Source organism: Thunnus albacares, chromosome 12 (genome assembly GCF_914725855.1).
Source record: "Thunnus albacares chromosome 12, fThuAlb1.1, whole genome shotgun sequence".
Lineage (NCBI taxonomy): Eukaryota > Metazoa > Chordata > Actinopteri > Scombriformes > Scombridae > Thunnus > Thunnus albacares.
Window position 1 is genome coordinate 17,459,658 of NC_058117.1, and position 17,050 is coordinate 17,476,707.

At 41.8% G+C, this 17,050-nt stretch overlaps 1 protein-coding gene across 5 annotated transcripts in view; it reads right to left on the reverse strand.

Moving 5' to 3' along the window:
* Positions 1–17,050, reverse strand: part of LOC122993718 (adhesion G protein-coupled receptor L2-like) — an 88,160-nt gene that overhangs the window by 38,944 nt on the left and 32,166 nt on the right. For all 5 annotated transcript variants that reach the window (XM_044368107.1, XM_044368104.1, XM_044368106.1 and 2 more), the window contains exons 3-5: positions 10,111–10,324; positions 5,766–5,875; positions 1,049–1,849 (exon numbers count right to left, since the gene is read on the reverse strand). In XM_044368107.1, the coding sequence (XP_044224042.1) occupies positions 1,049–1,849; positions 5,766–5,875; positions 10,111–10,324 (1,125 nt within the window). The remainder of the gene's footprint in view (positions 1–1,048; positions 1,850–5,765; positions 5,876–10,110; positions 10,325–17,050) is intronic.

The following is a 17,050-nucleotide window of genomic DNA, read 5'->3' on the forward strand; positions in this document are numbered from 1 at the left end:
CCAGGGAACGGCAGGAAAACAAACAGACATGTTGACAAGAGGCCAGAGTTCAGGAGCACACAGCCTCCATTGAGACATCAACGCCAACCCCCCACCCCACCCTTCAACAGCTTGGGTCAAGAATCATATTTCCTGCTGGCAGCCCCTCCCAAATATCCAGAAGTTAAAAATCATAACCTAATCTGGACCAGTGCTCGGGGGCAACCTGAGCCTCTAACATAGTGTGGAGTCGGGTCAAGATCGTTGTTTCCCCACTTCACACAGCGGGCTTAGCTCGGCTCTGTGGGATAAGGTGACTGCAGTCAGGTAATTAAGCCCATTATCAGCTTGATGTAAGGTCCCTGTCTGATGACACGTATGTCGCCTCTCAACACTTCACAGATTAATTTAAGCCCTCTAACCGCCTGACAAGATTCTTCACTGTAATTGATCTCTCTTTGCAGCGTTCAGCCATTCCTCTACCTTGATTCACCATGTGGTACAATAGTAACGCACACTTCAGCCTGGTGGTTTCAAAAAAATATTATGCCACAATAGGAAGGTGATTATCTCCTGATCTATTTCAAAAATGGCTCCTGTGTGAGTTGACGATGTAGCCATAGCAACACAAACTGAAATCCCACGGTAAGGAAGAGAGGATAACCTCTGTCATAATGTGCATGATACTTCTCAAACATATTCCAAGCATTAGAGAGAAGTTCAGGGGGGCAGTGTTCATAATGGTTTTGGATAAGGCCTGAGATTAAGGAATTTGACAGGGTCCAAGCTTCAGCTGCAGTGAGTGCCTCAGCTTGCCTCATGGTAATAAAGAAGCAGGGTTTGTAGCGGCGCGATCCCACAGGGAGCTCTCCCTCATTCCAAGGTGCATCTGTAATTTCAGTCTGCAAATGAGCCCTTTCCCCAAGACTTACACAACCCTCTTTTCTTTATCGCACCTGAATTGCATCCAAAATTAAAAGGCAGCCATCTGTGACATCCCACGCTGCAAACATACAATAGAAGAATTACACAAAGACAATGAACTAAACCAGAATGGATCAGTGCTCACCTTCAGCGGGATCCGGTGGCCCAAAGTCCAGGTCATAGCGCAGGATGTAAAAGTTATTCCACACGTATAGCTGGTTGTCCCTGGGGTTGTAATCCACAGCGGTGATGTACTGGTACTGGTTGGGGAAGAGAATGTCAGTGTACTCGCCCTGGCTCAGCTTGGTGTTGTAGATGTAATCGATTTGGCTCCTGCTGGCCTCGCTCTCGTTCTCTTCATAGGTCGAGCGCACCACATGGAGCACGCCGCACACCATAAAGGCGTTAGAGGCCGAGCGCTTGTCATACGCCGTTTCCCATGTGGCCTCAAAGCGAAGCGTATACGGGTTGAGCTGGCTCACCACAATGCGCCCATTGTTCTGCTCTGTGGCGTAGATTACCCATAAACCCCTCTCGTCTACTGCCAGGTCAATGTCCGTCTTGCCGCCCCAGCGGTATGGTGAGGTGTCGTGATAGTTGGCGTTATTAACGATAGCCTCGCCGCTTTTGATGCGTGTGCGCAGGTCAAACTTGACAATGTTGCGTGTGCGTTCCTTGTTAAAGAAGATAGCACCGTCATAGGCTACAAAGCCTGTCCCGTCAACACGGTGCGGTAGTTTATAGGTGGTCGTCTGGCGAGCATTTTTGAAGTCCTCCAGAGAGGCGTACTCGATGAGGGTGTCGGTGCGGTACGGCGTCCAGGGCATGAAGAAGACTTTGTCTCCAGCCTGCAGTGGGTCTTTGCACCATGAACCCGCTTGCTGCTCTGCCTCAAACAGGAAGGTGGCGTCTCCTACACCCTTCAGAGTCCCGGGACAAATGAAAACTAGTGACAGAGAAGAGAGTGAAACAAAATAGAGTAAGACAAAATATTTCAAACATATGTAGCACATTTGGCTACGACAAGCATCATTCTCGCTGCTGTACAAATCAAGTGCAGGACAAAAAGATCAGGGACTGTGAACTTGGGAGGAATATTTTACACTTACGCTAATGAATGGGGGGAAAAAAGAAAATAAATGAACATGTCAGAGTGATTATTCAGAATGAGAAATGTAAGGTTAAGAGAACTTGCATCTCAAGGGTCTGCTGCTATATCCTAACAGGGACAAACGAAATAAAAAGTGAAATGTGTAAAAAACCTGCAAATGAAAGACACAGGAAATGGGAAAAGTAGAGAGTAGACAGACACCTTTTTTCTTCTTCTTTTTTTTTTTTTTTTTTTTTTTTTTAAATACCAGCCTGTCTCTGACGTCAAATGCCACATGAATAGCTGGGTATATGGACACACAGCGCATGCATACTCACATGACTGAGGTCATAAACCAAAATGATAAGGGAACAGACTTCACATCTTGTGATAAGAGTGAACAACAGGTTGTCAATGGTGGTGGCGGCAGCAAAGCAGAGGTAAAATGAAAGTGGAGGTTGGGGAATAGATAAAACAACAGTGGTAAAAAGGATTTTCACTACTTCTGTGGCAAAAGACAAGAGTAACCACTGATGGGTGAGGGAGGTGGTGCCAAGGTTCCCATTTAGACGATTTAAATTAATTGGTTCTGGATGAGGAAAAGGGACACAGTGAATTCTTGTTTTCTTTTCAAACTTTTTTTTTTTTTTTCAGCCTGTGCCAATCTCACTCAGCCATCACTGCTATTTCACATCACGTGCTATGGGTGCAGCAGAAGTTGGGCCAAGCAAACTAAGACTGAGCCAAATAAGAATATATAAACAACTACTCAGTCTTCAAGGGTTAATACAGTGCTAAGCAAGAGTCCCTGGAAAAATCGACACCGAACAGTTGGTGTTTTCTTACACGTTGCGAGAAAAATACTACATTCGATGACCGTGGATGTCATTTGAAATTCTGTTTTGAAATTCATTTGGACTCCATGGGTGCAAACAATCCTCCTATGGGTTAAGCATTTGACAGGAGAGGCAATCAGGGGGGGAAGGAGACGTGAGGGGAGCTGTACTCAACACCACAGAACAAGGAGCCGGAGAAGGGGGGAGAAGGGGGACCAGACCACTCATTTACCTTTTTGCTCCACTTCTATTTCAGGCATTGGAAAAGAAAGCAAAAAAGAGTGCAAAAGGGAGAGAAAGGTTATCATGAGTCAACTACCAGGTACAAGAGAAGAATTAGTTGGAGGATATGACCATGAGATGAACTGCAAGGCTGCTTTGGGAAGAAGAGCTAGGAGAAAGAAAAAAAAAAAGCATGTTTGTTAGTGAACGGCCTCTCATCCTAGGATATAAAAACAGACAAGTTATGACTGGAGACAAGCTATGTGCCATGCTTTCCAGCGCATTAAATTTTTCATTCCTACCGCCTTTAACTGCCAACAAAATAATGCACTGGCCACTGTAAAAGCAGAATAAATCCCTCTAAAAACGCTTCTCCTAAGTGGCAGGAGAAAAAAAAAATCAAAATCCTGGTCATATTTAGATGGATAACATTCTTAGAGAAACAGCACAGGAGTTATTTTTGGCATATATTGACTAAGGGTGGAATTTGTTCAAACTTTACAAACACAAATCAGAATTTGATTCCAAACTCGCTCGCCCACACACACGTATAACATGACACAGTGCTAATGTTACAGACCGAGCTCTTAAATGAGCCAAACAGAGCAACAGCACATGAGATGACTGATGAACAGTCTGCCTAATATGGAGTTTCTTTAGTGGGCTGTTGAAGCTGCATACACTGGGTGTGGAGGGAGGGGGGAGAGAGAAGCTAGAGACAATATATGAAAGATTGGAAGTTAAAAAAAATGAGAGCAAAGAGGTTAGTCGGGGAGGGCAGGGGGGGAGGACGGGACAGGAGGTGAAAGGGAGGTCTGTTTGAAAGAAGAAAAAAAAAAGAATGAATATTTCTGAACATGTTTACAATTCATCAATTTAAATGCTAAGTACTTTCACAGGCAGGGACGAAAGCCTAGATCTGTACTTAGAAACTACTCTGAAACAACCTTTTAAGGTAGATTAACTCAAATCAGACACAGAGACTGTTTAAAATAGTGCGTGATTTAATAAACTCCACAGTACATTTAATTGAGTCATTTACACGATGGAAGACCAGAGCTGATCCCTGACAGGAATTTGGTTAATCTGAGAAAAGATGCAGAATGATCCCACTATTTTAGGATTTCACTGCACTGTCTTACTCAAACATCCCCTGTAATATGTTCCAACGTGACATTACTGAGTATTATGTGCTAATAGAACACCTAAACTGAACATTTGTGTGGGTAGTTTCTCCTTGATTATCTAAATGAAAGACACCAAATCTGTCAGTAAAACCATTTAAAGGGTCAGTACACCCAAATTAAAAGAAAACGTATTTTCTCACTTATCCCCAGTAGAGTCTAGCCACGCTGATAAATTTGGTTTTATTTGTCCAGGTCTGCCTCTGTGATTTTTGCCACCACCTCAATACAATAGAAGCGACTGGAATTTTGTTTGTGGTGCTCACAGCAGTGAAATAAAAACATTTTTGTAGAGACTCTTTCAGTAGGAATAATTCCAAAAAAAACTGTTCACATGAAGGTCAGTGCATTATCCAGAGGAAAGAGATTTTGCTGCTGAGTTTCTTAAAATTACATTTGTCCGTCTCTGTTAGCACTGCAAACTAAATTCCACTTATGTCTGGTGTACCTGGGTGAAGGCAGACACCTCTGACAGACAGGGATGTTGTTTGAAAGGATTTTATGAAATCCAAATCCAGTATCAAATCCACATTTCATATCTATCGAATCTTGTAATCAGATTTAGCTTTCAACATGTGTAAAGAACTAAAGCTATAGATAACTACACCTCAAAGATTCAATTTATATTTGCAATCACCTAAACAGTTTATTGTTGTAGCTTAATTATGTTCATAACCTGTAGCTACAACCTGAAAATGAGATGAGCAGCGCATGATATAAAATAAAATTACATATGTATCATTACATATAAATATTTTTCTCAAAATACTGAAAATTCCAAAACAGAAAGATCAAGTTGTGGTTAAAACATAGATATACGCACAATTGTTTAATTGGGAAATTCTCCAGATGTTGAGATGATCAGCTAAATAATTTCTCACCAATCTAGTTTAATAAACTTTGGTCTTACTGAACTACAAAAACACATGGTTACAGAGTGATGTTCGACTTCCTTCCCAACATAAACAATCTTTGGCTGAATGAGAGCAGATTAACCAGACAACAGCCAAAAGTTTAATTTGAGCTCTTAAGGAGTTAATGTAAATGAGTGAATCATTTTAACCGGTGAAAGTGAATGTTCACATTCAGAAATCTTCACATTGCTTTGTGGTCTTTGCTAAAAAAAGAGACAAAGAAATGTCCAAAAAGAGATTCATATGCAGTGAGCTTAATGAATCTGGGCATTTATCCAACCATATTGGAGTCCAAAACCTTAGAACGGAAACCTGGTCAAATAAAACTAAAACAATCTGCAGGGCTATACATCACTAGAGATGTAGTGAGAAAAAATGTTGGGTTTTTTTTCACAATTTGGGTGAACTGGCCTCGTAAATTACTGCAATGCTTCATACTTCAACACAATGTATACTTATAAATGCTAATCTGCTTCCATATACTTCCACATGAGTTGAAGTATCATCTGTAAAACAAACATTAGTTACAGCACATCTGTCTAGTCTACAGACACTTTAAAAAAACACACACACACACAATAAGAGTTCAGTATGAGATTTGGATGGCGATACTTACTATAGGGAACACACTCATACTGGACCTCTAAGTACTTGTAGGTGCCAGGGCATGGATCAGGAAAGACATCAGAGCCAGTGACAACCACACACTGCGTACGGTTGTTGCACCTAGAAGAAGAAAAGATTGACCAGAGATTTTATCATGACTACCCACACAAAGAGTACTCGGCAAAGACAACATTAATAAGACAGAGGGGTGGGGGGGTTCATCGTTACAGCTACAATGAAACTGATGAAATCCCAGCCAGCACTGTCACATAGTATGTATTCTAGCTTAAACCTTGGCAAACAGAGAGAGGAATGAAAGAATTAGGGAAGAGTAAACGAATGTGAATTAATGCGATAATGAATAACAGAGCGAGAGAGCAGCTAAAGGCATGTTAGGAATTAGCCATGGCATTTCCTTTAACGGCGTCTTCATACCACTATTGAAAGGGAAGACATTCATTAAAACACACACGACAGGTGGCTGGTGACACGCAGTGGACTGGAATGGTGGCCTCTGGTGAACAGAGCGGCTCCTGTACATGTGCGCAACATACGCGACATTAATGTGTTTTTTCTCTGAAAGGTTATTTGTCCTCCAGTATGAAACGATGTCCCTCAGCGAATTAACAGTGTGATGTGTGAATTGCAAAGTTAGCGTGTATGTGTGTGTGTGTGTGTGTGTGTGTGTGTTTGCAGATGTTTCTGGGTGCTAAAAAAAAAGTTCAAGTAAAAGAGGGAGGGGGGGGGGAGAAAAGCACAGGACTGAGTTTGTGTAAATACTGTATAGGGTGAAATTGGCTCCACTTCAATCAAGCTATGTTGAGGCAGAGGGATTGAGAATAATGTCAGCAGTAACAGAGGCAAACAGGAAAAAAAATTGGCACCAAAATAGGACATTCAACAATTTGCAAGCCTGAGATAAATATTTCAGAAGGTCAGCAGCAGTCATGCAAGTTGGACATACATTTCAACATTGGACTTGACTTTCAAAGAACCATTAGTAATTCAAGAGGCTTTCTGTCACTGCAAAATGGGATTGTGCAGCACAACAAGCACACAAAGCCCATCAATGCACTTTTATCTACACACGATGGCAATAATTTAATGAATAAAAAGGTAAATGTGTGTACATTAACCAGAAAGAGACTTCACTTCCCAAGCTGCACTCTAAATCAAGCTATGCATTTTCATAAGAAAAACCTTCCCCTTGAAACTAATGTAGTATTAAACATTATATATGAATAAAAAGACAAAAAGTCCATTATGGAGTTAACAAATAGCATCAGCATCATCAATGATGCTTTAGACATCAATGAAAACGTGTTGCCAGCTGCACTTAAGAGATTCACTTTTATGGCTTGACTGAAGTGAATGCTCGAGAGAGCTGCTGCGAGGGAAAAGGGTCACCGCATCAAAATGTGAAAAGACTGACAGCAGATGAGAGCAACAGAATCACTTCAACTGCACCCAGAGATATTCTATTTAATTCGGCGTATAGAGTTTATAAGTCTGACTGACACTAGTTCTCAGCGGTGGAAAGTAATGAAGTACACTTACTCAAGTGCTGTACTTATGTACAATTTTGAAGTATTTGTACTTGATTTGAGTATTTTCATTTTAATACTATTTTGTATCACTCCATTTCAGCTGTAGTTACCAGTTATTTTTGAATATTAGGGTTTTACCTACAAAACCTCTGATTACTTTTTTAAAGGTACTTGTCAATATACATCAGTTTATTATGTAGCTAAAATTAGCTCTGCCTACACTCAAGATGCTAGTCATATATTAATTCAGTGATAATAATCCAATATAAAATATATTTGATAATATACATTCATAGTATCTTTAAGCTTGATAAAATTAAGTACATTTTACTGTTAATTTTTTTGTATTTTACTTAACGCTTCTCTCATCAATATTTTTATGTTAACAATGGATGAAATAAAAATGCATGATGCAAAATGTGTCGCTCAAAATGACAAAACACAAAGAATTATCATCAAGTTCAGCAGTTCCCCTCAGCTATACAGAACTTTTTATCCTCTTTCAGTTCATTGTTTTGATTTCCTGCTACTTCTATGTTTCAGTTCACTGTCACCGCTCATATCAGTGTAATTTTCAGCCAGTTTTCAGCAAAAAAATGACTCTCTGACTGTCTGACTTATGTTGCTCTTTGTCTGCAAAAAAAATAAATTAGTGCAGGTTCAAGTAAGATGTTCAATATAGCACTTTTACTAGTAATAATAATAATAATTTTACATCATGGCATTGCACTTCTACTTTAGTGAAAGGATCTGAATACTCCATCCATCACAACCTTTCAAGATGTAAGATTCACTCTGGAAATTATTCTACTGTAATTTTCAGATGCTCCTGCTTTTGGATTAAAGGGGGCTGTTGTTGCTAAGCCTTCAGTTTTAAACTGCCACTGAAATCACTGCATGTAAACTTTACCACACCAAGCACAGTCTTTGTAAGTGCTGCACCTCTGACCAGGTAAAAGATTTATTCTATTAGTTTTTCTGGGTCAGAGAATAGGTTGCTATTGAAATAGGGTAATGCAAGTCAGCAAAACAGCCTTATTTGGATTATCTTCTCATGTGTAGACAGTTTTTTTGTACCTACACTACAGAGAAAACAGAGAGGTGGAGGGAACAAGGCAGGTAGAGAAAGAGGTCGGACATACCGTCCATTTACAGTACATGTCTGCAGGAGTGATCACCTGAATATTAAACAGGCCCAGTAACCTGAGTTTCCATCAGTTCCTTCATACATTTTTCATCCAGCCACTTTTTTTTGTCAACAACCAAACATTTTACTAGACAAAACACTTTGATGTAGATGTTGAAAATCACGTTGTTTGATTTCTGTCTAGTTCTTTTTCTTGAGAAAAACGGGCTGTTGATGTATACGTTCTGTCGCAATTTCCAAACCAACAAAACAGCCGCTCAGCGCAGCAGACTTCCCACTGTTTCCCTCTCCCCAATCTTATTTAATATGTTTGTTTATCTGTCTGTGGAGCTATTGCCTTTTATTAATCTTGACTGAGAACAAAAGAACACTTCGCAAATCCATTTCATGAGGCAGGTGCATAGAAGAGGAATGAATTGATCAAAACCTTACAGACGTTTGTTAATCTTCCCAATACTGGCAGTGCATTGTGTCTTAATGTGACGCAGTTAAAAAGTCCTCCTTGTTTTAGTTTGCTGCAGAATGGAGGACGACTGATCAAGGCCTCCCAAAGTTTTGAGTGCTCTAACATCCCTGGTTATCACATCAACCTTAATTATGGTCAGGAGCCCATTTCCTCTGATCTGAATCATTAGAATAATTCTGGTTAAAGGCTTGCGTTGCAGAGCCTTCACAAAGTTTTTTTCGCTCACACAACGCCTACAGGGAATTTCCGATGGAGATAAGTTTGAAGTGTAGCTTCAGCGAGTGAATTTAACTTGTCAACAGATGTGGTTTGCAATGTAGCTATGTATGTTATTGTATAGTACTGGGAATCGACTTTAAACTTAGAAAGACAGAGTAAGACAGAAGGATTTAATCTATTCCTGAGCTATTCTGTAGGCCTGCATCTCATGGGAGTAAATAAAGAAGCGAATGAAGCCGAGGGAAACCCCAGAGGTATAAGATGGTGGGCTATGATGTTCAGAAGCTAGCTTTAGGGGGGCGAGGTAAGGACAGAGCAGTGCATTAGAAGATGAACTGTGCTGGTTACTATTTATGAATAGTTCATCCGGTGCCCTTTAAAAAAACACACACCTCTAGGGGTAGTAGCCGTCGAGCTGAAGTGTTACTGAGCTGTCGTTTGACAGCAAGGCAGCATCCTGCGAGAGGGTAACCAGGATAAAAGGCATGATGATGGGCACTGCTCACTACCTAAGGCAGAGCCACTTCAATGCAATACAAGTGTTTGAACAAAGCAAGCCCAATGTTCCAGATAGGGAATTAAGAGGGTGTTCATGTGACTCGCAGACTCTCTGAGCTACGCTGATTATGACTCAATAGCAGCAAAAATGCGCAGCTGGTGTGAACAGCTCTGGCACACGGATGTCAATTCCTGCCTGTCAAGAATTAATCTGCGCCCCAGTTTTCTGAATTTCAAAATGCCACCTACATAATCTAGTCAATGAAGGAATAAAAAATGTAAAAGGTGTGAGATGTTGATTAATTGTCCAGCATGTAGGTGGCTGTAAGAGCAGGATGATCATTCTATAGAAATGTGTCTTTTGTGTGCAGAGCGCAGAGAAAAAAAACCCACCCAGCCCCCATGAGGTTCATACTTCGCCTCCCCAGCTCCCGGTTATGTTTGTGAAATAAGATCCCTCCTCTCCCAAGCATTTTACCTTTGTGATATAATCTTGTAGGCATCGGGGAGGTAGCAGTTGACGTTCTCCATCTGGAATGGGTCAGCGTCACAGATCTTGTCGTCAGTCCGGCCGTAGTTGGCCGTCTCGATCATAATGACATCACTCCCCGGGCAGCGGAGATCAATTGCATATCCCTCACATGAGAGCTCCCTCCTGACCAGCCCGAAAGGCAAGGCCGCCCGGCTGAACCCTGATAGAAGGCGAGACACAGAAGAGAGACAGAGACAGAGAAGAAAACTTTAAGCAAATAAAAAAATAATGTGTAAAAAGGATCACTGCATCAATACAATGAGACCCACACATCATGGTAAAAACCCATTGGCACAAAATAAAGAGGCAACAGCAGCAGTCCAATATTTACCACAGTTTTAAACAGACGGGCCATTACACGCGATACAGAAACGGGGAAAGACGAAACAATTCATCTATCCATCTCTCTGTGGTCTTGGATGTTGGCTAAGACATCAAATCTAAGTCATTGGAGACCAATGGTAACCTCATAAATTCTTGAGCAAATACAAAGGCTGCAGTGCATCAAGAAGGTCTCCACCTAGAGAACATCCACCTCAAAGGCAAACCTATCTGGATTGAGAATAGTTGAGTTTGTTTTACAGTCGTACAATCCCCTCATTTGTTTCTTTTGCTTTACTTGCTCTGTAAAGCAAGACACAGAAAAAGGCAGAATCCCGGCAGAATGGAGTGTAATATAATCCATTTTACAGTGTCGGCGATCGAAGAGGGGACTGTCTGGAGTCCACACAGGAGGAAAAATCTATACATGGAACACAGCAGATGGGAGCCCAGCCAAATAGCTTTACTTTGGGGGAAAATTAGCTATTTCACTCATATCTGTCCCCCTCTTTCAGCAAATTACAATGAAATAGGTTATTCGTCAGTATTTCCCTTTTCTTGGTAATAAAATGTCATGTCACAAATAGGTTGGATATGGAGATATGCAGGGAGAGAAGAAAGTGACAAAAAAAGCTTTAAGACAGAAAGAAAGAAAGAAAAAGAAATCCATTATCGGAGCTTAAAATGATACAAAGTAAAAACAAATGTGACTGTCTGCAATTCTGAGAAAACAATTAGGTAAAATCTAAGTAGAACATGCAAATGTGTTCCATTTAAGAAGTGCAAGCAGAGCGCTGCATGAACTGTCAATAATCGCTGTTGTTTGCAGCAATAGTGGGTCCCTGAGGGGGCAGCTACCATTTTTATTTTCTGCATTGCTCTCTCCTAATTAGCCCTTCTTTCAGCCTGTTACCTTTTCCATGCTCCCATTGGCTCCCAAGCATTGTCATGTACTAACACTTACCACCCGGGGTTCACTTTGCCCCCTCACTCTAATTATCCTCACACTTTTGACAGTCAGGGCCTGACGCAATTAGCATTGTTTGAACTGCTCAAAGTTGAAGTGATTCCGGCTTGAAATTCCTACCCTGAAACCCCGACCCACATGCCTGAGAGTCATTTCATCCTGCTGTGCCTGACTCGGTTATAATGATATTCTATGTCAGTCTGCACATGTCACACTGGCAAACAGAAGAAAAAATGTACAGACATCTGTGAAACATACACTGTTGAAAATATAATGTTGAAGTCATTGGATATTAAGAGAAACTTCTGTACACACTAGTAGTGGTAGCAGTATAACAAAATATGAAACTAATGGTATAAATTCTCTGGCATTCGGCCACTAGACATTTCATTATATTACCATGATCTATCTAATGGCCAGTAGATTCTGCTTAGCTGGACTGTTTATCACCTCATTAGAGACGTCAGCGTAGCCGAACCATAAGTGGAGGGCTGTGGGGTCACTCCATCTATTCCAATAACCACTACAATTACCCGAACCTTTCAGAAAACCTGTCCAGAATGGTGGATGATAAAACACAGAGTGAAGTCGCCGGCTTTACTGCGGAGACTAATGATCGTCCCGCCTGCCATTCCTCATGGAAGGAGTGACGGGTTTATCACGGCAGCTACAGAGCGCAGACAGAAAGAATGCATTTCACGGGGTTTTAAAATTCTGAAGGGAGACAACGTCTTTTCGCTGAAAAACCCTCATGGACGCATAAGCGCATGCCATCTGCCTTTGTAACCTCCTTTCTCTGGCTGTCCACTAGTGACTCTGCCCATCTATCAGACCTCTATGGCATGATGGCATGCTGCTGTCAACAGAGGCCTGGCGATTGATTAGGCTTGTGCCTTGCCGTCCTCCTCCTCCCTCGCCTGTATAGATCTCTCTGGTCATAGGCTAACACTACATCAATTAGGGGGAGTATCTAGACTGTACTGGCGGGCTAAAGAACAAATTGCTTCTTCTCCAAACTGCGAATAGTCTCAGTCTCATTAATGACTGCCTTGTCAACCTGTAATTGGGCAAGTAATGACAAATCTGTCTAAAAATTTTAAATATATATATAAAGGAGATTTTTTGCTCTCTGTAGGAAGAGGAGAGCTGAATTCAAAGAAGTATATTCTTTGTCGACTTAACTGTGTGTTGCTCAAGATCTTTGGGTTTAAGCACAGCTAAGGTGGAAAAACCTTGTGACAACAAAGGTCTCTGGATGTAGGTAGTCTTCTATGCTGATTTCTTTGGTTAAAACAAGTTCTGCAAGATTTTGGAGAGAGGGGAAAGATTGTTTGTGTGCACAAATGTCAACGTCTTAGGGAGGTATGAAAAGCTTTTCATCTTGCGTTCTGTGCTTTGTTTGACTGCTCAACTTTGCAGCAGTTGAAGACTGCGACAGAAGGGCACCAGCTGCAGGGGAAACTGCAGGAAAAAATCCATAACACGATCCCTGTGTGTCCAAAAAAGAAAAAAAAAAGAAAAGACAGGCTGCTGTCTCTTTATCTGTACCTCCAATTAACATTAAATTACACAATCAGAGAGGGAATTGAATAATGCTTTATATAGAACATTTAGTCAAATTGCCATGGTAACCACTTTGACTTAGCTATAATTGGCTGTGATCCCTATTCCTGGCCTTGTTGACACAAAGCCTTATCATGCATTCTGGTCAGTGAGTGACTGCGAGGAAAGTAGCTTTTCAGATTCCTCCCCCTGACCTGCCTGCTAAGCCTTCTATTGAGCTCAAGAGAGCAAAGCAAGGGCCGGGAACGCTTCTCAATATGTTGCGTTCTGGGAGTTTTTCTTCTTCTCCAGTGGACAGCCTATAATTCACTGGCGACAATCCCCCCTCATAATACATATTTTGTTTTCTATCAACACCCTTGAAATTGGAAGTGGCACTGTGGCTCAGATGGGTGCATCTGAAACCATCCACAGAGCAACACTCTGCGGCTTTTAAAACCCTGGAGATGAAACGAAAAGATAATGGAGGTTTGGTGTCGAGATATTGCCATTTGGCAACTGCAAGCACCAGACCATAACACACATGTTTGTTGCTGTTCTGTGTGTTGGTTCTCAAGAGTGCAGTCGTGACCAACCTTTTAACCCTACAAACGCCGCTGCCTCGGGACGTTAGACAGCGGGAGAAAAAAACTGGTGGAATGTTTGATCAGTCTTTTTTAAAAAAGAAGAAAAAAAACTGGGCCATTTTTGGAGGGTAGACAGAGTGGCGAGGGCTGGCACAGACAGAGAGCAAAGGCGTTGGTTGACGCTTGTCAACCTCCATTAAGGTTCCTTTGATTGGCCTTTGTGGTCCTGGAAACGGCAAACAGCTGCATGCAAATGGCCCTGTTTCCCCAAGGCTGGCCCCCATTGTTCTGAGCTTGGGTTTGACAGGGACGCTTTCTCTGCAGCATAAAGGAGGGTGTAGCCTTTAGTCAAATAAGAGTGCCCCCACCGTGGTCACAGCAGGAGTACTTCAAGATTGTTTGTCTTTTAATGTTGTTTTATTCCCGATATTACTGGTAGCCAACATCTTTGGAAGAAAGAGCAGATCTCAGAGTCAAGCTTTGCCTCCAACAGCAGGGGATGCCTCTATAATCCAATATCCGGAGTGACAGAGTGGTCATACAGCATGTTTTGCTCTGGTGGAGTTAAGATTTTCAATGGGAATTCATAAAGTAGGACAAAAAAAATAGAAAAACATATTTGAATTCTTAATAATAGGGAACAAAGCGTCATCAGTGTTTTCGCCTGTTTTTTTCCATGCTCTTTGTTCTTTACTGCAGCATTTCTAATCTGTTCAGTGGAACTTTCTGATAGCTGGCCAAGGAATAAAATTAGCTTAAAAAACAATATTCAAGAGACCAGTGCGGTAAACCTTTTATGTGTTAAATAAAACACAAGTACACTTCACTGTCCATGCTCATGCCTCAAAACTGGCAAACTAAATACTTTGACTAATACAACTTACACTGTACAAAGACAGCACTCAAAATGTCCATTTCCAGACACTCAAATTTGTATAAAGGCAGCCAGTGTTGTTTCCTAAAATGTGCAATTCAACTTTACAAGTGCAGTACATGACCGCCCATCAGATGTGAGAGACACATAGGAGCAAGGTGGGAGATGAGAAAGGAGATTTGGGATTCACAAAACAACACCTGTTTTTCAAATACAGACAACACCCATGAGAACTCTTTACTATGCCACGACGGCTCATATTTCATTTCAACTGTCGAAATGCGGTGAAACACTGAAAATCTAGTTGGACATATGGCACCATTTCCCATGACACTTAAGTCCCCGCTCTGGTCCACCTTGCTGGGAATTGTTTCTAAACGCAGTGTCAGACAAGACCACAAACCCCGGGGCTACACCCGCCTTTCCCAGACAACTGCTATCAGACACTCTTGATTCCGATATAAGTATTCCAAAATAGAAACTGGCAATATAGAACGAAGTCCATTTGTGGTTAGACAGAGCGCTCTGAGTCATATCCCTTTTCTCTTTCTGGTGATACATGAATTCAGCGTTACCACTTAAAATTCCAAAACGAACATTTATATTCATGGTCATGGCCTTTTCTCTAATTCACCCCCCTTGTTTTCTTGTTTTCTCGAATGTTTTCTTGATTTAAAAAAAGGAAAAAAACAGAAACAGTGGGTGGGAAGAGAGCCACATGCTCCATGTTGATGCATATCTTGTTGAAGGGGTTTAAGGAGAAGGATTTGTCATATTGCCGAGGCTAAGGCCATATTCAGACCAAATCAGGCATTGCAGCGCGCCTCCACAGGGTTGTGCAAGTTGCACTGTGGGGGCGGGGGTGTGGCCGTGTTTATCCGTAACCACTGTGAAACAATCAGAAAATAGCATTTTATTTCTCTCATTAACTGCCTTCTTACTACCACCGCTTGCTCTCCTCATTCACTCTCTAGCTCGCGCGACCACCACAGCTCTCTCTCTCTCTCTCTCTCTTTCTCTCTCTCTCTGGTGCTGCCAGCTCGCTTGCGCTCTCTCTCTCTCTCTCTCTCTCTCGCTGGTGCTGTCAGCTCGTTTGCGCTCTCCCTCTCTGTTTTTCTCTCATCTTTTTCGGTAAACCTTCAGCAAAGCCTGACTGATCGCCGGCTGTGATTGGCCACTGCAGCATGACGTCATTTCTCCAATAGTTGATTCTGGTTCAATTTTCTCGCCGCAGGCTGCTGCGGCGCAACTGCAGTCGCCACCCCCACCGCCTAAACACACTACTCCTATTCAAATGAATGGGAGGAATGGCGTTTTCACTGTAACGTATTACTGGTGGTCGCCTTTGTGAAAATTCCAGCATGTGATATTGACAGAACGAAAAAGGCAGAACTCAACTGCAAGGGCAGTGCAACACCCGGACAGTCTGCAATGCACACACGCTACAGTTATGTTGTAATGCATCTTCAAAACATACAGTGGTTGCAAGCATGATTTGATTTAATGAACATATAATTACCTTTGCAAGAACAACGTGAAGAATATTGTAAACTTCCTACGCCGTCACTCAGAGACTAATGTTAGCGGACTGACCAGCTGACCAACGCACACTGCAGCATAAACAACTTAAACCAACTCTGAGGTGAAGAAAATAACTTGGTGCTTAGTCTGTTTCACCTCAAAAACCCTGCGCCCGCTCAGCGTGTAGGACAGAAATTGTCTTTCCCTGGAGCTAACAGTGCAGTAGAGAGGTTGCTCTCCACTGCTGGAGACATGATGTTAATAACAACACAGCGGAGCACTCCGCCTCCCCCTCAGTTTGTTATTCTCATACAGGCAGGAGACTGTAAGATGTTTTCATATTAATTAATTAATCAATGCAGTTCATGATTTAAAATGAAAAGGCTGCAGACCATTTATCTTAATTGCCAGTTCTGTTTCATATTGTTTTTCAGTGGACTAAGGACACCAGTCAATGGTTTGACATACAGTATACTGGAGCATGAGACTGAAAATACAGCCCCTTTTTCTATTCATTCAATGGAGAATCAGTTTTGAAACGAGGAATCGATTTTGAATCGAACCGGTGCCCAAGTATTGTCGTAGCATCAAATCGGGAGATAAACATATCATCCCAGGCTTAGAAAATCAAGACCGTAATTTGTCACAACCTTTAATTTTCATCTCTTTGTTCCATCTTGGTATAAAACCTAAATCCCTATGGACACTTACGTCTGTCAAATCGTGATTTCTTTCCACTATAAAGGTGCGCACATATGTTCCCCAGCCTTTGCCACCTTTGTCTCAAAAAATATCCAGGGAAAACCCTGGCAATCATAACTAGGTACTGCAGGTAGCTTTGTGTGCATGGAAATGGTGTGCATGGAGCTCTAACGAGAGCGGCAATACTTGGCATGTTAAGTGTTTGGAGAGTGGTTTTTAGTCTTCTTTTTTAAAGAGCAAAAGTGTTGAATCTTTTTTTTTAGCTCAGTTAGCTGGATGGAAGCACAGGTAAGGATCCCTGCAGAGCATTGCTGCCTGTTGCACCTCCGCCGGTGCATTTTTTAGCTTTAGCTATCTGGTTAGCTACAACAG